The sequence below is a fragment of the Semicossyphus pulcher genome, unplaced genomic scaffold (assembly GCF_022749685.1).
Source record: "Semicossyphus pulcher isolate SPU_LCO1_2020_fin unplaced genomic scaffold, fSemPul1.0.p SCAF_3, whole genome shotgun sequence".
NCBI lineage: Eukaryota > Metazoa > Chordata > Actinopteri > Labriformes > Labridae > Semicossyphus > Semicossyphus pulcher.
Genome location: NW_027211704.1, coordinates 17837863 through 17865188, shown reverse-complemented (window position 1 = coordinate 17865188; position 27326 = coordinate 17837863). Strand labels below are relative to the sequence as shown.

General features: G+C 41.2%; 2 protein-coding genes across 2 annotated transcripts; both read right to left on the bottom strand.

Annotated features, from left to right (window-relative positions):
• Window positions 1-383: 383 nt before the first annotated feature.
• LOC138605412 (microspherule protein 1-like) lies at window positions 384-6755 on the bottom strand. The gene is made up of 14 exons (XM_069677654.1): window positions 6604-6755; window positions 5637-5791; window positions 5346-5484; window positions 5075-5239; window positions 4842-4951; window positions 4629-4737; window positions 4237-4375; window positions 2407-2482; window positions 2288-2316; window positions 2095-2187; window positions 1929-2011; window positions 1699-1786; window positions 884-1011; window positions 384-768 (listed from the first exon to the last, which is right to left on the bottom strand). Exons 2-14 carry the CDS (start codon window positions 5789-5791, stop codon window positions 682-684), a joined length of 1401 nt encoding a protein of 466 aa, XP_069533755.1. The 5' UTR covers window positions 6604-6755; the 3' UTR covers window positions 384-681.
• A 1857-nt stretch (window positions 6756-8612) lies between these two features.
• Window positions 8613-13038, bottom strand: cyp27b1 (cytochrome P450, family 27, subfamily B, polypeptide 1). The gene is made up of 9 exons (XM_069677655.1): window positions 12811-13038; window positions 12198-12388; window positions 11729-11919; window positions 10740-10940; window positions 9870-10033; window positions 9612-9778; window positions 9429-9510; window positions 9112-9309; window positions 8613-8726 (listed from the first exon to the last, which is right to left on the bottom strand). The coding sequence occupies exons 1-9, from the start codon at window positions 13024-13026 to the stop codon at window positions 8613-8615; spliced, it is 1524 nt and encodes a 507-aa protein (XP_069533756.1). The 5' UTR covers window positions 13027-13038.
• Between the last annotated feature and the right edge of the window lie 14288 nt (window positions 13039-27326).

The following is a 27326-nucleotide window of genomic DNA, read 5'->3' as shown; positions in this document are numbered from 1 at the left end:
TGTTTTTCAAATATTATTTTACGTCTTTTTTTGCTTTTTACTCACTGTTGTACCATTTACTTGAATTTACACAGCACTTTGGTCTATTCTGCTTGTTTTTTTAAGACTTGATTTAGTAAAAGAAAAGATGGAAAGACATGCCATAAAACATAAAGAATCTTATTGAAGATATTCTATGAAAGATTTTGGCCACAGACAACAACCTAGACCTTATCTAACATCTCCATGTGTGCAGATTATTCAGATTATTTCACTATTTTTGCATTTACTGCTTGATAGATTTGAATCTCCATCCCAAATGCAGGATTGGTCATTTCCTCACAGCACAGATTTTTGAAAAGAAATACAACTTTTGGACGCTCCAAAAAGTTCAGAACACTGTGTATACAAGTTTAATATATTGAAAAAGCTTTCCTACAGAATTAAATACAATATTATGCAAAATTGGAAAAGAAACAAGGCTTTACCATGAGAGTGTCTACAATACAGCATGGAAAATGTCCAAACAAGTAAAACCTGTCATTACGTAGCTCCAGGATTCAGCCGTAGTCTGTTAAAGATTCACATTTCAGATAAACGTGGTCGTTGTCGGTCTGATTCGTGGTAGCACTGCTGTGTTGGACACAGAAGGACTGACTGGATCCAGAACGTCCTGTTTGTTCCCTCCTCTGCGGTTGACATTCACTGCGGCGTCATCTTGGCTGCCTCAGCTTTTATTAGTGAGATGAGCTCCAGGTTAATCAGAAACACAAAGCGAAGACCTGCAATCTGAACACACAGGAACAGTATAAAGTAAGGGTCCTGTCTCACTCAGTGCCATCAGATATATAAAAAGCCTGTTCAGTATGAAACATATATAACTCTCCTGACATCCTCCACCCACCTCCACCACTGAGTTGTTGTTGAGTTTCCACTTGTTGCCCGACAGGACCGGTCTGCCATCAATGTAGATGGGTCGTCTACCTTCATTGGCGATGAAGAAGTCTCCATTGTTCTTCAGCTTAATAATTCCTGTAGACAACAATACAAGTAAGAAACATTAATTCAAAACTACATCAAGACGAGTGACTTATAACAATTTACTTTCAAGAATATTGCAGGGAATCAACTGCTGCCACTTGAAAGAATTACAAAGTTTTTACACTAGAATAAATCGGTAAAAAAAACAAACTAATGTAAGATCTGTTGTGTAATCAATACGAATAAATGACATGGCATTTTGAGATACAAACTCCATTAGACAACAATTTATATCTGAGCAAATGTTGGATATTTGTGACCCTTTATGTAACTTGGTATACTTTACTTATGTAACAATGGATTTTGTTTTCTTGTCTGGTTGAGGCCAAAGCAGCAGCTTGTCTGTTATCTTTAAGTTAAAACAAAGCACAACAAATCTATATTTCCCTCCCAGAGCAGAAATCTTTAAAGAACCCAGTCCATAAATAGCACCTTTTTGGGGTCAAACACCACAGCAGAAGAAAAATATAGACTCTGATTCCTATGGCTGAAAAATGCATTTAGGGCAACAGAGTTACTAAAAATGCTCCTGGTTCCTTAGAAGCTATTTTTTGTGAGTCAGTAGCAATGTCTATGGTTACTTTAGATAAGTCTGGATAACTCAAATAATTATATTACAACATTGTTTCAGTATCACGTTACAGCAGGACATTGTGATGTGTGTGCAGTGTTTTTCACCTTGTTTCCTTGATATTTTCCAGGCAGGTCCCTCCAGCGATAGATCTACATCTATAGGTTTGTCCTTGGTCGCCCTGCCCAGCGTGATCTGTGTGAACACGAATAAACACATAACTAGCACCAACTTGAAAAAAAAACAAAAACATCTGCTCAGATTACATTACATCTTCATTCCAAACATTTTCTTTTCACAAACAAACACCTCAAGAAGTTTTGAAAAGATTTCTTACCTCTCGTGACCTCATGAGGTAGCGTACCATTCTTCCTCGTAACGCTGCCAGTGTCTGGTTGTCAAAGTCGGGCATGCTCATCCCTGATGACAAACACAAAAGAGTTCAACCTCAGAACACATGCACGTTTAAAAGCTCTCTTTCCTTTGAGTGAAAGCTTACATACCCGTGATACTGTCCACGAGGACCTGCCAACGAGGCAGCTCCTGCTCTAACTGTCGGATCTCCCTTTTCTGGTGACGATCGGAAATCATCAGCTCTGAAAGGCAGGACAAGAGCAAAACCAGAAGAAAGGACATTTAAGAAATATCAAGGTAATCAAAGATTAGATTTAACTTTTTAATAATCCAGCTTCTTACCATGTTCCAACACCTCATCCCTGCTCTCCCTGTGTGAGAAGAAACACAGCTCGTACCGTCAGAGACACAGTACAGTGAGAAGATGAAAGACACTGCTGCAAAATTAAAGACCGTCTTACTTTAGCTTAACATCATCGACCATCTGCTCGGCATCAGAGAAGTTGAGGACCTGGTCACCTTTAGGGAGAGGCTGGACTGCAACACACAATCAAAGTCAAGATAATGGATACAAACAGAGCTGATGCATTCATGAACTTAATCAACACACAGGGCTTCCCTTAAATATAAGCGGAGTAAGGCTGAACTTTTTCACCTCTAGTCTTTACTTTATATGATTATATATTTTAACCCTCCTGTTGTGTTCGAGTCAAATCTGACCGATTTTCAACTTTCATCAGTCATATTGTGTTTTACATTTGATTGCCTCAAGGTCTTATGATATCCTCCAGACTAGGCATTTGAACATATAAAATTGGTGAGCACCACTTTCATTGATATTTCAGTGGTTTAGTCAACTTTGTAACACCTGGATGATGATGGATTTTGGATTACATTTTCAATGTCTATTCTTTGTATATTCACTGCAGTTATTCATGTCAACCACTAGTCTGAGACATTGTTTACAGCCTAAAAATGAGTTTGGTGATGATTGATGGTTTTTGTGTTAATGTAAGAGCAGTTAAAACAGACAGACAGACAGACAGACATCAAAGTAAGGGGGGAGAAACAAACACCACAGGAGGGTTAAATAAACTCTTATATAAAAATATCAAATGTTATGGATGTAGGTATATTGTGCTGTGTTTTTAATACTCATTATCAAATAAGCCCAGTTGCTAACCATATATTTATAAATCATTTCAAAAAGGATAGTAGATTATCCAAAGGTGCCCTTAGTTTGCTTAACAACTGTGGTAAATTAGGTGTAAAAAGGTAATGTGGAGAAATAAAAAGAGTTAATCGAAGGCATTAAGGCATTGCAAACCTTTTACTGGACTGTACTGACTGGGATGTTTTCAGGACTGCTACCAACAGTCTGTTTGAGTAAACAAAGGCTGTGACTTCATATATCAGCTTCTGTGAGAACTGCTGTATACCATCACGCAGCACCAGCATGAGTTTTAACGACAAAACCCGGTTCAAAGCTAAACTCAGACAGCTACGGTTAAAAGGAACGGGGACAACACTTAAGCGTGGTCAGTCATGAATCTTTAAGTGACAGATTCCCTGCAAAGCAGCCTGACCAGATTTTTTCTCTCCTACTTTCTTCGTAGTACTGCACTAATCAGCTGTATTAGACATTCACAGACAGCTTCAACACCTCACTGTAGACATGCAGTGCGTCAGCCTGTATCAAGTCCTTCACCCTCATCCCTGTCCCCAAAAAAATCAAGGACCACAGGACTAAATAACTTCCGGCAACAGCTGAAAAGAGAGTCTCTTCTGCAAGAAAAGCTCCTTCCAGAGATTCAGAAAGCTATAAAGTAAAACTATAAGGCAACAAGTACCAGCCAATAATGGGAAAAAACATTAAGCATCGCCATATGGTACTCTGCTGCCACTTCTAAGGACAATGGCAGGCTGCAGCACATCATTGGCCCCCCAAAGTAGGTGACCGGCTACAATTTTATATCTCTCCAGGACCGGTATGCCTACAGGATTCTGAGGAGAACAGGGAAGATTTTGGCCGACCCCTCCTCATCCCAGACGCAAACTGGTTAAGGGTCTTCCATCAGGCTGGAGCCTGAAAACCTTACGCCACAAGAACAGTTACCTCCTCCGTCTTTTTACATTTATTGACAATATTCCAACCCAAAGGGACACATTACAGTTTGCTTTGAGGACTCACAATTTACATTTGAATTTGCTCTGCACCAAACCAATTACTTTGTACAATGCCCTAAAGTACTATTTGAAAAAAAAAAAAATGTGTAGAAAACTCAACTCACCACTCTGGTCATCCAGAAGGTAGTATTGTTTTAGCAGCTGCCAGTGCACCAGTAGGCTCTTGGGGCTGCGAGACGGATGAAAGACACCGGGGTGTTTGCTCAGAAGCTCCTGGAACACGTCCAGTTTGGGCTGACTGGTCTGTTAAATGACAAACAAAAAACGCTCAGTACAACGGTCAACAGTCTAAATTTAGTATATTTATATAGTATATAGTTTATAGATTTTAATTACATTAGAACAACGAACCAGACAAAACTGTTCACCAGCTTACTTTTAATTTGCATTAAATTCTCAACCATTTGACTGGTGAATTGATGCTAATCAGTTTCCTTGATATTAAAAGTCATGTTTATGTTTCAGTGAAATGCTCTGAAAAAACACTTTTACTTACTGATCCAATCTTAGCCAGCAGTGCCTCCTCAGCCTGACTGAAAAGAGCTTTGCTTTGGATCGCTGCGATGGCTTCTGGGTGAAGCTGACGCATGGCCTGCCATGCCAGCCTTAACAGAGAGACAAGAGAGAGAATTCAATTACCGTTTGAATAGCAAAATAATGTAGAGACATGTCAGTGAGAGGTAAGGCTACTGCCGGGTAAGTGTCTTACTTTGAGATGACAGGGTCGTACAGGAGAGCGTACCACCTCTCTTTAATTTCCCGCAATGTGAATCGACAGCTGAACTTCACCCCAAGATGAACAGACGTAAGGTCTGTGGTCTAGAGACAAAAACACAGACCCATTAGATTGTAAACTGACTAACTCTCACTAACAAATGACTTCCATTTGTTCCTATAATTACCCATCTTTTAGGGCAATGATTTCAGCTTTTTACTACTCACCTGCAACACTGCATTTATGAGTAGCAGGTCATCTGTGGGTTTCCATCGTCCCAAGTCTTTAGTAATATGTAGAGGCTGCTTGCTTTTCTTTACTCTTTTAGTGATGGGTGCAGGGTTTACAACCATTGTGAGAGGTGGTGTGAGAGCCGTCCCTGACTTTGTCACCTGACACAGTTAAATAAAGGCAAAAAATATATATATACAGTATATCCATGAAACTTATGAAAGATTGTCCTCTTTGGCCTGAGATAGGATCTGTGGTCATATGCACCTTTTTTTTTTCACTAGATGAAGGTTCACTCCCCGAACAGCGGACAGGCTCTATGACGGTAGGGCCTTTGACTCTACTAGATGACTTCACGAGACTGCTCTCCACCAGCTCATCATCAAACTTCTTCCTCTTTATTGACCTTGAAATATTTCGTGGTGAAACATATCCAGCAGTTATTAAATGTTGGAAATGCACCACAGAAAAACAACCAAATATTTGTTGCAGAAAAAACAACAACGGATGTTTACTCTTAATCCCACCAAAAATCATTGACAAGAGTTCAAGCCAAACCTGGAGGAACTCCTGCGTTTGGGGACCCCACTGCCAAACGCTTGTGTTGCTGTCCTTTTCACATCTTTTACTCCAAGTGACTCTTCATCCTCCGACCGACTTTGAGCACCAGCACCTGCCATCGGTGCACCTACCACAGGGTCACTCGCCTGCATCTGTTCAGTCACACAGCGTGAAACACATTAATTAAAAATCCAGACATTTCACAGCTGACAGTAGTAGGATTTAAACATGTATGGTACTTTTTTTTTTGCTTAGGAGCCTAAAGTTCAGCTTGTTTCAGGTCAAATCAATTATTACAGTTGTATGCATCAGTTTAACCTTGTTTAAAGAACAGCTGACAACAAAAGACGGGTTAATTATGAGGTGAACTTCGGAGCATCTTTTCATTTGGTTCTAGTTGATGCTCGTTAAACCACTTAGAAATAAGACGATCTGCTTTCCCCCCGTTTGATATTCATGGTAGTATAAATCTTAAAACATAAATGTGTTAAAGCAATACAGCTTCACGTTTGCTAAACTGGAAACATAATAAACTTGACATTTTGTTATAACCAGATGGACGGATTACATTTAAGATTCACATGTGATTTGCTCACATTATAACTCATAGTTAGTATGTGGGACACATTTAGTAAAGTATGTTATTATTTACAGGAGTCAGGGGGATGGACTGGCTAATTATCTAAGCGATGCCTTTGTTTACATGTAATGTTAGCCAGAGGACTTGTCCTGTTGCCTTCAAAATTTAATATCCAGGGTGAAATTAATGGTCGTGGCGAGTAACACATTATACCCAGACAATATTTTACTATAGTCTGTTTCCTTAACCACCACAATTTGATAAAAAATAATGCTAGTTAATGTTGGCTACCTAGCATTAGCTTACCTATCACAACGTTCTTACGAGTGCTAGCGTCAGTAATCAGCGAGCTAATAAAATAAGCTACGCTGTCTTTAGACTCACCTTTATTCGGAATTTTCCTTCGTTTAAGTATCTGGTCCTTTATATGGAGTCTATATCGTCAATTTATGGCTTTTATTAACACTTTGTTAGCTAGCTACATGGCTAACTGGCTACAGGAATTTGACGTATGCTTGTAGCATTAGCTGCTCTGCTAGTTTGTTTTCTTCCTGCGAGGTTTTAGCGCGGTTGGTAAACAGCTATAGGGTGCACTACCGCCACCATCTGGACAGGAGTGCAGGCGTATGTGTTTATTATGTGAGTGCAGTCTAATGGTTGGCTATGTTACCCATTAGCATCCACATAAAAGATTAACACAAAAAATGTCTTTTAAACTGAAGTGGCTCCTTACGTCCTTAAAGATTTCCAATGTTATGTTATTTTTAGACTAGCTGGAAACCAGTAAGGAAACAATGATGTTTCACCTTAAACTCAAGATGCACTTCAAACAAAAAGGATGTAGTTTAACTTCAAAAGCTCATTCAGAACATGAAAGCAGCTATTTATTTTGGGTACATAACCAGTATAATTTAACATTTTTAGGGGGGCCAATGGAAAAAGTACTTAGAGGTTTTGGATAAAAGTAGACATGATGAGCCAATAGTGGTGGGATTTGGTCCAAATCATTGATTTTCACTTGCTGCACTACAGCTCACATTGCACAGCTAGCCCACATGGTCAAGTCACACAGGAACTTTGACACTCTGTTGTATTTCTTGGAAATTACTGCCTACGTGCGTGTTAGTTGAGCATTGGCATCAAAATTAGACCAATTAGAAACATGTTTGATCAATTAGACCTAATCTGATGCAGCTAATGATGTTTAATCTTATAGTAAATACTGAATTGATGGTACATCTTCAGGGCTTATTCCAATTAAAGAATTTACTATAGTGAAAGAGGGGATTTTATTTCTTTAACACACATGTTGGCATCATATTGGAAATTGAGAAGCAGGTGATATTATGGAATTTAACTGGATTCTCTGGGAAAAAAAAGAGCCAGGAAAAAGTCAAACTTGAAACATTTTAATGATATTTACAGTAACAGTTTCACAATATGTTAAATTATAATAAATAATAAATGGTATATCACTATAGTAGGTATAGATCTGTGAGGGGAAAAAAAGGGACAGATACACTTGCATTGTGCTGCACTCTTGAATCTTGGGATACGTTTACATTTGACGAGATAATATAGACAGGTTGGGATTTTAAATGCATTCTTACACAGGACTAATTTCATCAGCTGCCTTTTGTTTCTCAAGAAACACATCAGGAAACGTTTATCACCACACCTACAATACACTTTTAAAATATACTTGGATGAATATACTGAACATTTTTTGGACAGAGAACTATCACAGTGGCTCAGTTGGAGATATTAAAAAGCAGTGCCCATGTTCCAGCCTGAGACTCGCCTAATATTCTGAATTATTTACTGCAAACTGTGTAGCTCAGACTTAGGGATACATCATGTCATGTTCGTCTTAGCATACTGGAAAAACATATACAGAATGCTCTTGAAATTAAATATTTGCATGTTTGGGACACAGGAAACAGGAAATTGCTGATACAGCTAAAGATCACAGTTCCTAATCAGATTTAGGAAATGCTTTATCACTTTAAGGATAAAATGAGTGAAGTCTGAAAATGGTCTGCTGAAACGTACTGAGGGAGTTCACTGCTCTTGGCCTCTAGTGCAAATAAGTGCTTGATGGTGATTTTATAAAAAACACTAATAAATTTGGAGTAACACCGCTCCCAGTGGACAGCCTCAGTGATGAGCTGTCACTGCTCATCTTTTTACTCAAATGTCCATCTCCACACTTCAGCCTCGGCACGCTGGGTGACAGGTACGGAGGGCTTTGGCCCTTTGTCGCGTGGAGGGTTGAAGGTCCGTTCTATAACACGATCCACTGCGTGCAAACAGCCTCACGGTTCCTGTGAAAACTCCGCCTGCTGCTTCCGGGAGGCTCACATTCTTGTAACAGTTCTGCTCGGGAGAGTGGGTCATCGTTCAATAAACTGGAGGCTAATGACATTTTCAGGAACTAGAAGCGTCCTGGTCATGGGCTTCACGGAAGTCCCCTCTGCGTCCGGCTTCACGTCGAACTCCATGAGGATCTAATGTGAACAGAAAAACAGGTTTTTACTAACAGGAAAATGCTCATCAGGTGCTAAGAGCTGGGTAGTGACTCTTAACTGAAATCCCTGGATAAAGTAATCAAATTAATTCATTAGGAATTAGATTTTGCACAATCGCTTAATAAATAGAGGGAGAAAGAGGATTTGTTAGAAACACTGACAAACTGTATTTGATGGTAAACAATCACAATAATGTCTGACCAATGTGTTACATAATTCAAATAATCTGTTTACATTGTGCATTTAATGCCTGATTTCTTTGTCCACTAAAACTGCTGACTCAGCCTGGATTAAAACCGGATTTGGGTCCTGATATTTTTAAAACAGCTAATCTCTCATGTCAGCAAAAAACAAGTCAACTCACCCTGGCAAGAGCGAGGTAGAGCTCCAGCTCGGCGATACGGCGACCGATGCAGCTGCGCTTTCCCACCCCGAACGGCACAGAGGCGTACGGGTGATGAGTCTGGTCTTTGTTGAGCCATCGATTGGGCTGGAAATCATCTGGATTTGGAAACACTGCCGGATCCCGTGATGTTGCATAGTGGCACAGGGTGATGAGAGTCTGGATGGAAAGAATTCACTGTCAGATATAGTATTTGATACATTTAAAAAACATATATATCAGCACTGTACGGTGCTGCTAACAGTTTCAAACTGGTCTAATTCTTTGCACAAGCTTACATTTTTAGGTATGTGGTAGCCTCCGACCTCGATGTCTCTGTCTGTGATGACTCTTGCATTAGCAGGAATAACAGGATACAACCTGAAAAACAAAAGTTACATAGTGTAAGCAAAATTAAACCTGCAGATTCAAAACCACAAGTCTCTCTAAGTAGTTAACAGACCCTGTAAAGAGTGTTCTACCTGAGCACTTCTTTGACTATGGCCTTCAGGAGAGGCATACGCGCCACATCTGCTGCCACCGGTATCCTCCGACCCCCCAGCACACTCAAAACCTCATCTCGGAGCGCAGCCTGCACCTCAGGGTAACGGGACAGCTCATACAATGACCAGGACATGGTGCTGGAGATCTGAAAAGGCAGAGATACACAAAAATGGTGAATAATCCGCAGGACTGACGACAGAATCGAGCAAAGGAAGGGACAGAGCTATCAATCTTACCGTGTCGACTCCTGCCAGGAGAAGCTCTGTGACGTTGCTGTAGACGGTCTTGATGGGGAGCCCGGTCTGAGACAGGAAGTAGGTGAGGTAGCGACCCTCCACCTTCTCTCCACGAGCAACCTTCTCTGCTTCGGCCCTCAGACGCTGGTCGATGTGACCTTTTGCTGGAGGAACACAGATTAGAGGCTGTTATGGTGGTTTCACATCAAATTATCCTTCTTAGAAAGTGCTTCAAACCGTAAATGAATTCCCTGGTGATTAGAATCTAGACTTGAAACACTTGAAATCTCTGTCTCCTTAATTTGGGGTCAACTTGAAACTTGACACTGAGGTTGATATTAAACTCGGTTTAATCATCACGGCTTCCTGCTCGCAGATGATCTTGTAGTGCGTGAGGGTTAAAGACTTTAATCTCCTGCTTCCTGCTCCAGTTTGCACCAGCTTGATTATTTTAAACATGTTCGATTTTGACGTCTCAGATCGGGATAAGTCTTAATGTACTGCAAGAGTGCCGATAAACCAGTGCTGAGTGGAAACCAGCAGCAGCCAATGAGAACAGAGGAGGGGCAGACAGGAAATAATTACATGGAGTATGTACAGACAAACACTATGTTTGTTTTGATTCCAAGTTAAAATGAAGCGCTAGCTTGTGTCCTGCATCAGCAGCTTGAGCATAATCTAAAACTCCTTATAATATAATCTGCAGTCTTTTTAAATATATATATCAGGTTCTGTTTTTTTTATTATATCTCAAACCATGTTTGTACATTACAGTGTTAAACATAATATAATGACTTTCAGATTACGAAGTAGGCATACCATTTCCAATGCTGACACCCAGCTCTAACACTTTGAGTAGAAATGACCTACCGAAGTCAAACATGTAGTCCCAGCACTGACAGAAGATGTTCCAGGGTTTAGGAAACAGCTGGTGCAACCAGCTGGGCATGGCCATGGTGAGAAGCGTCATCACAAACATGGTGTTGATCGACTGGATGAAACGCTCCGTCTCTTCGGGGACGACCTCATCCAGGCAACCGATTCTGGACTCAAACAACACGGAGGAGATGCCTGTCGAAAACAAAGAAGAGAAATGAGGAGGTGAGAAAAACATGACACAAGGGAGGGAAGAAATGTATGTTTACAATAAAAACCACATCAAAAAGTCTGGTTCAAATGTCCTGCATACTAGGATTTAGTTTTTCAACATGGGTTCAGTGGAGTGCTGTTAAAGGTAATATATGTGTCAGAGACCACAGTCTCAGCCACTCAACAATACATCATTCAGATGACAGAGTTAATGTTTGAAAACCGTGCATGTGACCCCACAGTCACTGGATTGAAACTGTGTTTAGTCTGGGGAAATGTGGGAGAGGAAAAGGAATGAATGCATCTCTCTCTCTCTCTCTCTGCAAAAGTAACAGTTGAAGCGTCGTGGCAGGGACCTACTTTTCCATTTTTCCTGCTGGTGTGTGCATCCTCTCCTCTCTAATTTGCTTTAAAGCTGATCTGTTAAATTAATTAATTATGCAATAAGCTGCATGGCTGAAATGGAAAAAGAAGTCAAACCTGGGATGCTATATATAGTTTGCCACAGAGAAAAGTTACAAATGGCAGTACATTTTCATGAATATTTTACTGGTTATAACTTACTTGTAAATCAGTATTTTTTTATTGCAGATTTGCTTCTTCTATATAAGTTATATAGTCTATATAACATAAGTTATGACCAGCATGTTATGTGTAAAACGTCGCTGTTGTCACATAGCATTGCTTCCTGTAATTGGCTGGCCCTAATTACCAATGTTTACATGGTTAGCTTCCCCCTGCAGTGATGCATGACACACGTGAAATCTTACCCTCCAGGCCGAAGCGGTAGAACTCGCTGGCAATGTCAGTGACGAGGCCTTGAGAGCTCCTGCGAAGCCTGAGTTTGGCGACAAGGTCACTGACCACGCTGTTCAGGGTCTGATCGTACGCTTCGACTGCTTTAGGTCGCAGCATGTGCTTCCCCAGGAGGCTTCTCACTGACTGCCACTCCTGCCCCTCACTGGAAACACACACACAGAGGAGAGATGATAAAACACTTTAGCTTTACATCAGTTGTGCTACTTTAGGGTTTTCAGCTTCATTCACCAAAGAACTTGACACCAAGTTCAATAGATCATTATGGATAAAAATCATGAAATGTATCATCTTTGATTTGAATTAGCAAGTTGTGACTTTATTTTCAGTTCTTATTTCATTGTATCATTAAAGCTGAACGTTAAGAGGAAGTGGTAACACACAAAAACGAAAGGATAGGTGTGAAAGTAGAGGGACACTCACGATGTCAGGAGTCCGTAGTGGTGTCCTCTGAGCTTCCTGTAGTCCTTCCAGGAGGAGAGGTCAGAGCGCATGGGGTGCTGCCCCTCCTGCCTCAGCACCTGCTCGATGAGCACTGGGTCAGCCACATGAACTGTCAGGATGGGGCCGAAGCTCGCCTTCCACATGGGTCCATACCTCTGCACTCCTTCCAGCTGAGAGATGAGAGAGAGAGAGCGAGAGAGAGAGAGACAGAGAGAGGGTTGACCTTGAGAAAAATAAAACCTACTATAACAGGGTTGGCATCATCTGTGGATCCTCTTTAGTTTAAGGAAATGAAGATGCCTTCAGGTTTTTCTTATCATCTTATACTTATCCTACTGTCAAGAAACAAATAAAATATAAAACTATGTAAATAAAATAAAATTAGTGTAATAATAGAGTTATATAGTTTGTGCAGCATGAGAAATATGAGAGTGCAAACTGCAGCAAACTGCTTGAAAAGTGAATTACAGAGATAATGTTCTTTGTATTAAATGTAACGTATAAGTGAGATTTTTTAAAATAACTTATCGTTTGTTTTTAAAAATGTAACATGTTTTGTCTCCTCTTAAACTGTTGAAGTTCATCACTCTACCTGTAGCTCGTGCAGCCGGGACAGCCCCCGCTTGGCGAACAGGTCCCAGGCGAAGCTGGCGACCGACGGTCCGGGCATGTCGTCCAGCGTCTTCGCCGCCTGCCCCTTGGTGGTCCCCCCCTCCGGACCGGTTGACGCGCTCTCAACCCACCTCTCCATCCACTTGACCAGGGGGAAGGCGCTCCGGCCGGACACTCTCAGAGCTTGCTGCAGCATCCTCCTCAAGGTAATGAGCATGAAGCGGTGGCCGGTCGTGGCTCATTTTATTATCCCGGGCTGGAGGCTGTATTTATAACGCGCACGACCTGCTCCTCGAACCCGCGGAGATCAAGCTGTAAATTTTCTTATCCTGGGCCAATCACGGGTGTTAATCTACCGCAGGCCCCGCCCAACATGGACGGGGACTGTGAAGGGCGTGAGCCGAGAGTAGGGTGTGTCCAATCAGAAGGCAGAGTTTAGACCATCCCAGAAAGGAAAGCACACGTGGAGGTCCTGAATAAATACATGACTTCTGTGTTACTCTTTCAGGCTTATCTCTGCTCCCTGTATAGCACTTTGCTCTCTGATAGCGCCGCAGACTGTTAAGAGCTATCATGCACTTGTGGAAATGGTGTCTTGTGTGCTTAAAGGATCACTTACCCTCAAGGCCAATGTTTTATAGATCCCATGAATGTAGGCCAGTCAAAACCTCAGGCAGACAGCTAAATCAACAACCAAAGTGACAATTTGGCCAAAGAATCACAAACAGCCTAATTATGGAGTGAATACGGTTTTTAGGGGCATGTTTTAACAAAAACATCTGAACATTATTTCAAGCTTAACAGGCAGGACAGCCGGTGCTTTTGTCAGACTTACTGATGCTTTGTTTACCCAGCAGTTCTTTTGCTGACTGGGTAAGTTTCCCAGTGAGGGATAAAATCCTGACCTGATTTCATTTGAAGTGGAATTTGTGAAGTAACAACTGGGGCTGTACTCAGAATCTGCTTTCACATTCACTCCTGTTTTCTGTATGGAATTACTAGAAATCTTAGATCATCCAGTTTCACAGTAACACTGAGGATTAACTGGCAACCTCAGCTGTACATACATTAAGCCTGATGAAAGAGTGGTTTACACCTCAGCATTGAATTTACACTTGACTGAAGGTATTTTTCTTAATTATTATGGTACATTTAAACACATCTACAAGATAACACTCTAGAGGCGCATCAACTTATTTCAATAATGGACCAAAACATGACATGTATCTAATCTGTGACAGTAATGCCAGTCAAAGAGCGGGGCTTTGAAGATAAATCCATTTCTGCAGGGACGGAGAGAACCAAGACTCAAAGCGTAACACCTACTGTATTTTACAGAATCAACTTGTCATAATAAAGAGCTCTCAGTGCATGTAACTGAAAGTTTTTTCTTGGGATCAGCTGGCTCTGTGTTTTGTGGCAAAAAGAAAACTATTAAAAAAAAGTGAGTTTTAAACTTTCGTTTTGTAATTGTACATGCTCTGGAATATATCCCACAAGACCTGTATCATTATTAATCATAAATCATGACAGCAATAACAATTAATAAAAGCACTACTGCTCCTAATGCCTATAGGAGCATAAAAATGTGCAGCCTGAAGGGGAAAGAATTACGAGTTGGCGCCAGAAAATGAGACGGGCAGCCAAATACAGGTTGTTCAGAAAATGACACATTAGCGTTTTTTCTATTCGTATAGATGTGCATGACATTTGATCATCATATTACTTATGCAGGTGTATCCAGTACAGTTCTACAGACCTGCTGGCATGTGACGCTCTGACACAGAAACATAAAGAGCAGTGTATGTAGGTAAAAGGATCTCTTCTGACATGATTCATGACATTTTGATATGTAGTTAGCGTTATGGGATCTGGTGCAGAAAAATGTGACTTATTTTGTAGGCCACACTTGTGTCGGCGTTCTACAAAGGTCAAGCAAAGCAAGCGTGATTTATCTGGCTTTGAGCTGGAGGAGGATTCAGGCTCATGAGTATGACCTGATGCTTCTTATATAGATTAGATGTGATCAAATCTAATAGATCAGACTGAAAGTAAAAATGTCAGTCTGTCTAATAAATGTAAATGATGTAAACAACCTTGTAGTGCTTTAGGGTTCTCTATCACAAGATTTACTCAGATCTGGCGCTGTGAATTAATACAGCGATTGGACACAAGCAGGTAAGTGAATACTTGAATAAGCATGACTAAGGTGAAAAGCTACATTAAGTCGATTGTATAACAAAGTCAGATTAAGTAGCACAATGATGATCAGGGACACTAAAGTCGACAAAAATGAACCGCTGATCACACTCACCACTAACCCCTTACACCTCCAGGGTGACTAGGGTTATATTGACCATTTGAAAGCCCCGTAGAAATCATTATATTTGAACTCACTATTTACAGTATTTGACCTGAACATGTGAATCAGACTTGTGCAGCAGAAAACAAACCGTGATGATGTGATGCTGAGTTATTAGGGTAAAAGCGCAGCACGGAGCAAAGATCAAACCTGCCCGGTCAAAAAAACGTCTATACACGAGACAAGTACACACGACTTCCTGAGGGGAGGATGGAGAGTTATCTTCAAGTGTGAGAGATAAACAATGACCTCTGAAATTTACATGAACACATAAACAACTTTCAAACAAGGTCACCAGTGTCTTGATCAGACTTATACAACACACTGCAAACAAATCAAACCAAAGATTTTTTGGCTGAAACTCTGATAAGTATTTGTTTGACGTCTGTCTGTTTAGGACAGCACGTTTGTCTGCTATTAAAATCTAAAATATGTCAAATGTACCGCTTTTTCTTCTTAGCTTCCCAAAGAAAGATACAAGTGTCTTCACATTTTTCTCAGGCGCAGCAGCTCAGGTGCTCATCTTTAGTTTCTTGTTCAGCAGGCTGGGAATTTGAAGACCACACAAGAAGCTGACACAAATTGACCTCTCCCAAAAACCAGACATTTTTAATTAATCTGGCCTTGCCTGAGTAACGGGGGATTAATATTGATTATGAAAAACATAATAAGAAATCCTATGAAAGAATGACTTCTTTGTGCTGCGGTGCGAACTGATGTGGCCCAGTTGTAGATCATGCTATAGAGTGCAGCGGGGATAGCCTGAGAGGTATTTCCCCTTATTGTGTTGGCCCAGTGCCCAGAAAGGAGGCAGCTATATTCCCAGACTAGTGTGTTAAAGTTCATGGCTGCAGTCTGCCTGTCTGGGTGGTATCAGAGTGCCTTTATGTATACACACACACACACACACACACACACACACACACACACACGTATATGTAGCCAGAGGTGCAGCTGAATGGGTGAGTATGTGCCTAGTGGTTGTGTTAGCTGTTTTGCCTCACTCACCACACAGGCTGGTGAGGATGTTTTTTTTATTCCAAGCTTTCTTTTGGTGTTTCAGTGTTTGTTACCTGGTCACTCACACATGCATTAAGTCACTGGTTTTAAATTTGTGTTGTCGCTGTAGCCTATACCCCCACAATCCGATCAGGTCAGTACCCTGTACCAGCACAAAATAGCATATTCTATTAAGTTGTTATAAGCTATATGGGTTATAAACCGGATGTAATTTAAAAAGGTAAATTATAGAAATGTAGTATTACTTCAATTTTCTTTCCCCAACATTGATTTTTTTTTTAATGTTTCTGATGCTTTGGTCAAGTTTACTACCGCTTAGACTTGCAAAAGATGAACCAAATGCATCTTTACTGTTACTTAAGCCTACATACCCATTTCAACTTTTTCGTTACCTTTAGCTAACTATATTTCAACCGTGTTTAGCTTCATTAAAGGTTTTTTTCATAAATGTATCAATTATCTATGAATTCCCTGAAGCTAACTATTTCATATGTATTCAATATTATCTGCTCACCATTTAAACGTATTAATTTCTTGCACCTTTTAACTGATTATTCATTAGCCTACTTTAGCTAAGTATTAGAACATATTCATCAGGCTACTTTTAGCTAACTCCTTTAACTGTTTATTCATTACTTTTGCACAATTTTAACTCATACAGGACTCTCATGCAGGACTCTTAGCTAATTGTTTCAACGGTTTATTTAAAACTTTTAGATATTTCAACTTAGTCAGTACATTTAGCTAACTTTGAGCTGTTAATGCATTACTTTTAGCTAACTCTTTTAACTGTTTAATTCAGTTCTTTGAGACCATTTAAACTTCATCAGTACTGTTAGCTAAACTTTTCAACTGTTTAAAAGTAAAAGAAATCCAGATGGAAAGCCTGGATGTTTTCGTAGTAATCAGAGGGGTCACATAGGTCGCTACTGTACTGCTGCTCTCTCTAAAATGACCCTATATGATAGGAAGCAAGTCCAGTTGGAAAAACAGGAGCCTGCTAGTGAGCTAAGTCACACAAATCTAGGGACAAACCTTGATTCAGAACCAGATCCAACTGTTATGTCTGCCCTGGTGAGTAAGTGTCCAGGAGTGGAAGTGAGAATGGGAGAATTTGTGGTTTTCTCATTGGGGATACTGGGTCCATGGCCACAACCATCACAGAGAGTTTCTTTAACAAACATTTTGGTAACCTCACAGATGCTCAGTTACGTGATTGTGTATGGTTAGATCTCAGGGCAGGAAATGGTCTAAAGCTGCCGTATCTAGGCTATTTAGAGTTGGATGTCACTATACTGGGGAAATGCGTTGCACACAGGGGTGTCCTGGTAGTAAAAGATCCAGAGAACCCTCAAATGCAGCTTAAGAAAAAGCAGACTCCTGGGGTACTGGGAATGAATGTGATAAAAAGTTTCTACTATGAGCTCTTTGTGCAGTACGGCCCCAGCCTCTTTGATGATCCCAGACTAGCAGAGGCCCCAGAATGGCGACGAGCCCTGAGACACTGCCAAGTGGAGGAGACGGCAGCTAACTCCTCTGAGCCTTTCAAAGTGAGAGTAAAAGGTAGGAGCCCACTTTGTGTGGCGGCAGGTACATTAACAATGGTCCCTGTAACATGCCCCAAGGTTCCTTCACAACAGCAAATGGAGTTTTTAGTGGAGCCATTACAGCCAGAAGAGGGTGTACTGCCAGATGGTCTGCTAGTTTCTCCTGCCTTGGCGGTATCTGAAAAAGGGATTGTACATGTTCCAGTTACCAATGTAGGATATTTTGATGTTTGGCTGACCCCACGCAGGATAATAGCTACGGTGAGCAAGGCAATTTTGTTATCAGAGCAAACTCCTCATGTTGAGATCCACAGGGAGGCCAGTAGTAATGAGTGTACAGCATCAGTGTCCTCTCCAGGAGTTGAGGTCAGGGAAGGGGGGGCTGGGGCATGCCTACTTTTGAGGGGCTTGATAGATCTGAGCAACAACAAGCAGAAGCATTGCTCAGTAAGCACCACTCACCAATGGCAAAAGATGAAGCTGACTTGGGTTGCACTAATCTGATCCAGCATGAGATCCCCCTGCACGATGATAGCCCTTAGCCGTATGACTTAGTGAGAGCTCATATAAAACATTTGTTGGACAGCCAGATAATCAGGGAAAGTAGTAGTCCATATGCATCTCTCATCGTACTGATGCAGAAGAAAGATGGTTGAATCAGGTTGTGTGTTGACTATTGTCGCCTGAATGCTGAAACCAGGAAAGATGCTTTCCCTTTACCAAGGATCGAAGAGTCCCAGGATGGACTGGTAGGAGCTGAGTGGTTCTCTACCTTGGATCTAGCCAGTGGTTACGACCAAGTCGAGGTTGCTGAAAAGGACAGAGCAAAGACAGCCTTCTGTACTCCATTCGGACTCTTTGAGTGTAATAGAATGCCATTTGGGCTGTGCAATGCTTCTAGCACTTTCCAGCGCCTTGTGGAGCGTATGTTCGGAGACTGCCGTTACCAATCTGTCTTATTATATCTTGATGATGTGATTGTGTTTTCTTCTTCTGTTTAGCAGCACTTGGAGAGGCTGGAGGAAGTTTTCTCTCGGCTACAAAAGCAGGGGCTCAAGGTCAAATGTTCAAATTTCTTTCAGAGGCAAGTTAAGTATCTGGGCCATGTGATATCAGCTGATGGAGTTGCAACAGACCCAGACAAAAATAGCTGTTGTGCGTGATTGGAAGACCCCCTCGAACCTGGCCGAGCTCAGATCTTTTCTGGGGTTACTAGAGGCGCTTCATAGCAGGATTTGCAAAGATGGCTGCTCCGTGGCACCAGGGGGTGGCACAGCTGAACGCAGGTAGCAGAAAGGAAAAGACTCCTCGGAAGCCCCTGGCCTCAGCATGGACAGAAGTATGTGAGGAAAAGTTAAGCCAGTTGAAGAAGGCACTAGTCTCTGCATCAGTGTTGGCTTATGCTGATTTTCAGAGACCATTTGTGTTAGAGATAGATGCAAGTCATGCAGGTCTGGGGGCTGTGATTTTTCAGGAAGAAGGAGGGAAGCTCAGGCCGATTGCTTATGCCAGCAGGGCTCTCAAACCTACTGAGAGGACCATGCAAAACTATATATATAAAAACAGCAAGGAACCCGCACACCGGCGTGTTTAACAGCAGAACAGCTTCTCTGTGTTTGTCTGAGGTTAACGTTCACAGCTATGGAAACTTCAACGACTGTAGTGATTGTTTTAGTTACATTTCCACTCGCGGATCGTCCTCGCTCTGCTCACCCGGAACTGATAGGCTGCAGGAGCCGAATTTGTAAACAGAGCTGTCAATCATCATTTTGAAACCATCAAATAACTAACTAAAAATAAACTTGTCAGAAAAAGGAGCTTGCTTGCCAGTGGGGACGCCTGAGGGAGGAAGAGAAGGTATTATACCGCGGGTTTAGCTCCCCTGATGGTTACAAGGTGGATTATCAACTTCTACTGCCACAGTGTTTACAGAAAGAGGTTCTCACTCAGCTGCATGATAACCATGGGCATCAGGGGGTGGAATGCACTTTGCAATTAGTGCGTTCCAGGTGCTACTGGCCCAACATGTACAGAGACGTAGAGAGATGGTGTCAGCAGTGTAGAAGGTGCTTTCTAGCCAAAGCTGTGCAGCCAAAAGTCAAACCTTTAATGGGCAGTTTGCAGGCTTCTCGTCCACAAGAAATCCTAGCAATAGATTTCACTGTTTTAGAACCAGCTTCAAATGTTAAGGAAAATGTGCTTGTGTTAAGCCATTCAAACCAAGGACCAGTGGGCCAGTACAGTGGCAGACGTTCTGGTGAAGCATTGGTTCCATTTGTTTGGCCCCCTTCGAACGGCCTCTATTCAGATCAGGGGAGAAATTTTGAGAGTAACTTGATCCTACAGTTATGCAAGGTTTATTAGATCAGGAAGAGCCGCACTTCTCCATACCATACACAGGGAAATGTTCAGTGTGAGCGATTTAATCGTACACTGCATGATTTGCTGCACACATTGTCCCAAGACCAGAAAAGATACTGGCCACGACACCTTCCTCAGGTAACCTATGCATATAACACTACAGTGCATCAGTCGACTGGCATGACTCCTTACTTCTTAATGTTTGGGTGAGAGCCCCGCTTGCCGGTAGATTTTTTGTTAGGGGCTGAGAGAAAAGAGATGGAGAAGGGCCAGAGGGAGGACTGGGTCCAGGAGCACCAGGAGTTACTTGAGGAAGCATACAGCCATGTACGACAGCAGTTGGCTGCAAGAAGGCAGTACAGAGATCAAAAGCATGAGGATCAAGTGAGGGATCAGTCTCTAAGTGAGGGAGACATTGGATATGTCCGGAATCACGGTGTGAAAGGCCGGAACAAGATCCAGGATGTGTGGGACCCAACCCCCTACCGAGTCGTGCAGTGCCCCCCCAGAACGCGGGGTTGTCTACTCAATCAACCCTGCAGTCCAGGGTGGAGCAGTGTGGAAATTGCATCGCACTGAGATGAGAGGTGTTCCCACAGGCAGACTGAGGAGAGAAATGGGCCAGGATTCAGTAGAACAGGTGGAAATAGGAGTAAATGACGAAGCTGATTCTAACTCCCCAGAAGTGTTGGCATTCGAATTCTCTGATGAGGAGTCGATGTTGGAACCTGAGTTCTGTACAGGTGCAGACGTGGTTGTGGGAGAAGACGAGGACTCAGAAACAGAAGGGTCCCCAGCAATGGGGGGGGGCTACGGAAATCTAGTAGAATTACAGCAGGCAGACACACTAATCCTTACCGGTTGCCAAGCTCTGTAGGACAAAATTACGATGCATCAGTATAATAAGGTGCTCTTGGTGTTATTGATTTGAAAATAAATGTTTTTTAAGTGTTTCATTTTTTCTAGAATCTGTACATTGTCGGGGCGCCGATGCATTTTGAGGGGGTAATATGTGGCGGGTGGCACCTAGTGGCGTCTGTAGAATATAAGTCTACCTGTGGCGGGAACACAGGTTGTGATGTTTGATTCAGGTCAGTGGAGTGAGGCAGGTGCACACCTTATTCCACGCGGTTGTGCAGACGCCAGGTCCAGGATTAATTGGTAGAAGTAAAGCTATTTTTATGATTGTATTGTATTGTGTGTCTGGTTTTAACGTATGTCGCATTTGTTGTTTTCATATATTGCAGACCTGCTTCCCTGCTGGGTTGAAGGCGGCTGGCAGTCGGTATGAGATATCGACGTGCCAGGTATTGTAACGTTAACATTAGTTGTGTAGTTTTAACAATTCATTAGTTTTGGTTTTTTGACTAATGCTCTTTTGTTTATTTTAGGTTTTTTTTCTTGTATAGTCTGCCCTGGCAAGTGAGCTAATAGCGGGCAAAAAAAGATATGGGTATTGCTCTAGGGGCGGACTAGTTTTCTTTCTTTTTTTTCGTTTGGTCTGCCCTCACAGTCTTTAAAAGCTAAACATTTTTCTGTAATAAAGCTCTGTAATATCTACCCCCCTCGATTGGTTATTATCTATGCTAATTACCTGTTGTGGGTTGTTTTAGCTAACTATACAAACTGAGTCAGCACTTTTAACTAACTTTTTAAATGGATAATTCATTACTTTTAGCTAACTATTTGAACTTAGTCAGAACATTTAGCTTACTCTTTTGACTGTTCATTCATTACTTTTAGCAAAGTATGAGCTGTTCACAATTAACTATTTAATCTGTTTATTTGTTAAAGCCAGCTATTCAATAATCATCAATCATCAATTACAAAAACTGTTCATAACTTTTAGGTATTTTGACTGTTCATTCATTACATTTAGTGAAATAAAGAATCCTGTAAATAACTCAGTTTGTTCTTCACTTTAAGCTGGGCCTATATGTTGTGTTATGTTATGCTATTTAAACAATTTGTTACTTCAAGTCTTTGTTCATTGCATTTAGCTATTTCAACTGTTATTACTCTAAAACCTTTTCAACAGTTCATTACTCAATGCAACTTTTTGTTGTTGCCTGGCAGCTTACTGGCATAAATATAGTAAACATCAGAAATGTATTGTCCTTATGGCTGTTTCTATTTTCATTCTCTAACACAAATAAGATTGCCTTTACAGAAAATCATACATTGCATTTTTTTTGTTGAGTTCAGATGGGTTTGTTAAGCTTTCACCTAACATTTATAAAAGTATCCTCTGAGGTTAGCAGCCTACCTTTGGGGATCATTGCATTAAGTAATCACTCAAAGTGTGATTGAACTGATACTCTCCTAATCATAAACATGCATTTCCCACCATTTGTACATATTTTTAAAGTTGTTGTTTAAACAGTGTTCACAGTTGCGCATACACAACACTTGTGTTCATGATGGTTTAGACGTGTTCAGACACAACAAGTTAAACATAGCAATAAACTAAAGGGATGAGGTGTGCACACTGTGAGTTACTACATTTGCCAAATGCCCCACAGCTGCTTGTGAGCGCACAGGATATGAGGATGTGGTAATGAAGAATAAAATACAGCAATTAAATTACTGGATAATGATTTTTGTTGCCATACACATTGTAATTGAGTAAGACTGTGCAAAAACACTTTCATGTCTTGAATATAAAATAATGTTTAAAGTGTGGGAAAGGGCATCTGATAGATTAAGAACACATCTGGACACCAAATGTGCTCTGATTATTGCTGTATATGATGTCTGTCCACCACTATGACAGCATAGGCTACATGTGAAAGATTAGCTGTTTTTGTTAATGGGCTGAATGTTACAGGTGCAGACCTGGTGTATATAATGACTGATTAAACAGACAGTTTAATTAATGTACAATAACCCTCTGGTTTTATGTCATGTTTATGTCATTTTGCAGATGTTGACTTGCCTTTACATGTAGAACTTCCAGGGTTGCGGGGGGCTGGAGCCTATGCCAGCTGTCATTGGGCGGGAGGCAGGGTACACCCTAAACTGATCGCCAGTCAATCACAGGGCTGACACACAGAGACAGACAACCATTCACGCTCACATTCACTGCTAACGAGCATGTCTTTGGACTGTGGGAGATTTCTCCCCTCTGAGGCTTGTTTTTACGCAGTCTTATCTCTTATATAGCCTTTTAGCAACTGGAGCATCTCTTTGATCAGCAGTATATAAAACAGAAGTATACATGTATCTAACATGTATATTTATCTTTAAGATACTGTGAGATTTAATTAATCTCGACAAACCAATGTCTATGGTTACTATTTTCAGATTTAGCTGCATTTTTACAAAGCAGCTACAGTTATGGCTTATGTGCTTTAATGGTGGCAGGTAAAATGTCTAAGGGCAACCAAATATTTAAAGAAGTTTAAACACTTGAGAAAAACAGTCACTCATTTTCTGAGAGTGTGATGAGACTGATACCACTCTAATGGCAAAATAAAATCCAAATTTTTTATTTTTTTTTATTTAACCTTTATTTAACCAGGTAGTCCCATTGAGATTAAGAATCTCATTTTCAATGGAGACCTGGCCAAGACAGCAGCAAAAAACTCACAAAGTTGCAGACAGACGCACAAACAGGGACAAATTAAAAAAAGAAAGAGACGCAAATGAGACGCATCTAAAGCTTTAAGGTGGCTGCACACTGCCCAGACAAACGGCAACCAACTCTAACCAACACCAACAGTTGGGTCAGTGTGCACCGACTGTCAGTGTTGGTTGGAGTTGGTTGGATGGAGTTGTTCAAGTTTGATATGTCCAGGCGGGTTTGGTGGAGTCGTGGAAAGTCAGACCAATGTGTGCCTTTTCCCAACAAACCCCAACATTCTGAGAAGGCGTTCCCTTGACAACTAGCCTATACTCGCGTGCAGAACATCAGTACGCACAACCTTCTTCCATGCAAAATAAAGCAAAAACTTAAATAAGAAAAAGTAGGCAAAAAAAGTTAGCCTGCTAGCGACCTGTTGCTAGGTGACAGGAGCGGCGTTTGGTGATGCAAGGGTAGACCAGACTGTCTCATTTTAGTTCGGCTTTAACTGTCTACGCAGGCTATGAATGGGGCATCCTCCGTGGACCGCCTCCTTTCGAAGGCTGCAGCCCGTGGATTGGGACACAGCTAGTGTCTGGGCAGTGTGGAGCTAGCAGTTGGTTTTTTGGAACATTCTAAAGACTTCAACCAGAATCTGCCAACTTCAGAATGTTGAGGTGAGTTGGGCGCTGCGTGGGCAGCGTGCTGTCACCTTTAGAAGAAACAGTTTAGCACCCAAGACAGACAGCACTATCCACTCGTGAGCACTCTGGATTATTATAATGAGGACAAAGAACAGATTCAGCCTAACCTATAACCAGCGTGCAACAGTCTAAACATAATTTGGCACGGTGTCAAAGCTTGGTCATCTGATGCAAGCTGACTTGAATAATGAGCAGTCATGATGTCATGGGAAGCAGGTGTAAACAGTTACAGAGCTGCAGCTGCTCCACACTTCAACATAATTACTGGGTCCATCAGCAGCAAAGCTTACTTTGAGTTTAAACAGATCATATTTCCTGTTTATCACTTACATGAGGTAGTTGGACAAAAACGCACTCACAATAAAGATTACATTACTGTTTCTGTATTCGACATACTGACCATACTGACCATCATTTATAAATACTTTCGATTATTTTCTAAGAGGGTCTGGTTGGTCGCCTGGCTATAAAAATCACATTTGTTTTGATGTAAACATTAAAAAAAAGAGAAAACATTAAATATACAAAATTTGATTTGGGTTAAAAGACTGATGGCCTTTTTTTTTGACGTGAGTTTGAAAACAAAAGACAGAATGAGTTGGGGGCAACTCTTCAGTCTAGACGACAGTAGAAAATGTATCTCAGTCAGAGTGGAGCCGACAGGTTTTGATGATCGTCTGTGGTCGAGGAATGACCCAACTATTTTAGGACTCTGCCACAATGGACATTTTTGGGGGGCTATGAATTCCTACAGGAGGGTAAACATGAGGATATGTTATACAACTTTTCTTTGTTGAGTTAAAAAAGATTCAGTTGGAAACTCAGCTCAGTAGAGGTTTCTATTTAGTCCAAACTAAAGAGTCCCAAGTGAGAAAGGATTTTAAGCTAGCCTGCAGATTTGCGTTGATGTGTCTCTGTAGATTCTCACCATAATTGTCAATGCCGTGGGCAGAGACGAGTCAGGATTTTCTGTGGAAGTTCACCAGCTGAGTTGGGTTAAGGCGGAAGTTGAGGTGGTAGGCAGTCATCCAGCTGGAGATGTTAACCAGGCAGCAGAGATCCACGCCTACACCTGAGGATCAGGAAGGAAAAGCGAGCGCTAAGTGGTGGTGACTTTGCAAAAAGTTGGACATGTTGTGTGATGTGTTGATGGATCTGGAAAGAAGATCAGATCAGATACCTTCCTCATGATAAATGATGAGTTCAGCTGGATGGAACAATGAGTGTAAACACTCAGAGATCCTCTTGTCAACTTGTGTTGGAGGGTGGTGGTTGAAAGGGTATTAAAGGCTTTTCAAAAAGTCTGGGAGAGTGAAGAAAGACTGAGAAAGATGATGTAATTACAAAGTAATAGGTCCCTATTATGCGAAACATACTTATCTACCTTCTTGCTTGTTGATTATAGTCTCATGTTAGTGCAGTAAATGTTAGCAGGCAGCTGATTAGCTTAGCTTAGCAGACACTTGACACCGGCAGACAGCATGCCTGGCTCTATCTAGAAGTTACAAAATTAAGCAAACAACACCTTTAAAGCTAACTAATTAAAATGTCAAATCTTGTTTGTTTTAACTGATTAATAACTAAAGTATAAAAACTAATATGACCACAGGCTCCTGTTAGGGTATTTTGTTACCATGCTAGCTAGCTTTCCCCCTGTTTCCTGTGTTCGTACCAAGTTAGCCAACTTAACAGCCTTCTAGTTGTAGCTTCATATTTACTGTACGGAAAAGGAACTGGTATGAATCTTCTTCATCTAATCCTCAGTACAGGAACATCTCAAAATATCAGACTGTATTGCTTTAACTGTGTGCACTGACAGAAACAAGGTTAGCTTGATGCTAAATCCTTAGCAACTGGTTTACTTGAACAAGTAGACAGTTGAAGTCAATGACCATGATCCGGAGTTTCACGCACTTCACATAGCAGCTGCCTCCATAAGTGTATGTATGTGTGTGAATGGGTGAATCTGTCAAGTAGCGTAAAGAGCTTTGAACGGTCAAAAGATTAAAAGGTGCTATGTAAGTGCCGTCACAGTTACTAAAGTTTCATTAGCTGGGTGTTACAGGTTGTGAAAGTGGACACCTGCTTGTATGAGAGGGGATTCAACTTTGACTTCAAAACAATCTGACGTCCAGATGAAACAAATTTTTCATGTATGAAGCAAAGATAACATCTCATTTCCTTTGCTGGCGTTGCCAAATGCTAATCATTTTGTTTCTGATACTTTGATTTCCCTGCAGCTCTTAATTAAAACTCTTGTGTGATGACCTGATGGCACTAAAATGTTAAATGATGTACTTTGGCTGATTCGTTGCCACATGGCATTGATAAGTGATAACAGAACAGCGGCTCCTCGTCAACATCACAGATATGAAGCACCAGACTGTTTAACATTTTCACACCATAAAACAGTCCGTGAGTACTTCCTGTATTTACCAAAGGAGATGCAGACGTGAGGAAATGAGTCAGAGATTTGAGCTGTATGGTTCATTCTTGACCGTGCAGTTTGGCATCTCACGGTCCTCCTTCCGAATAAATCATTTATCCGTTGAGTACGCAAATTTGCTTTTCGTGTGAACAGATGACCACAGCGAGAGGTTGCTTCACCGTTAAAAAGGTTGAACTATTTCATCATAACTTGGTGCCACATGGACGGAGCAGACACGTTCAGAGTCAAGGGCCTGAGCAAATACTGCTGCATGAGCGAGCTTGTATTTTACATTATATGTTCTCAGACGAACTTTAGCCCTCAAGCACTGAATAACTACATTTAGTACTGTACATTTCATAATACTAAAAGATGGGAAAATTAAACGTACTGTCCTGTCAGCATACTGCAAAATTGCCTGCCAAATGTGGCCGATTGATGGCAGAGAGCCAATGACTTATGCAAAGAATGCAGTGATATATATTTTTTTAATATTTTCTTTTAGTTTATGA

Coding starts and splice junctions, on each gene's coding strand:
- LOC138605412 (XM_069677654.1), bottom strand. CDS start 5,791: ATGCAGGCGAGTGACCCTGTGGTAGGTGCACCGATGGCAGGTGCTGGT. Junction 2,188..2,287: donor GGATGAGGTGTTGGAACATG/GTAAGAAGCTGG, acceptor CCTGCCTTTCAG/AGCTGATGATTTCCGATCGT. Junction 769..883: donor ACAACAACTCAGTGGTGGAG/GTGGGTGGAGGA, acceptor CTGTGTGTTCAG/ATTGCAGGTCTTCGCTTTGT.
- cyp27b1 (XM_069677655.1), bottom strand. CDS start 13,026: ATGCTGCAGCAAGCTCTGAGAGTGTCCGGCCGGAGCGCCTTCCCCCTG. Junction 12,389..12,810: donor CCCGGCTGCACGAGCTACAG/GTAGAGTGATGA, acceptor CTCATCTCTCAG/CTGGAAGGAGTGCAGAGGTA. Junction 9,779..9,869: donor TCCTGGCAGGAGTCGACACG/GTAAGATTGATA, acceptor CTGCCTTTTCAG/ATCTCCAGCACCATGTCCTG.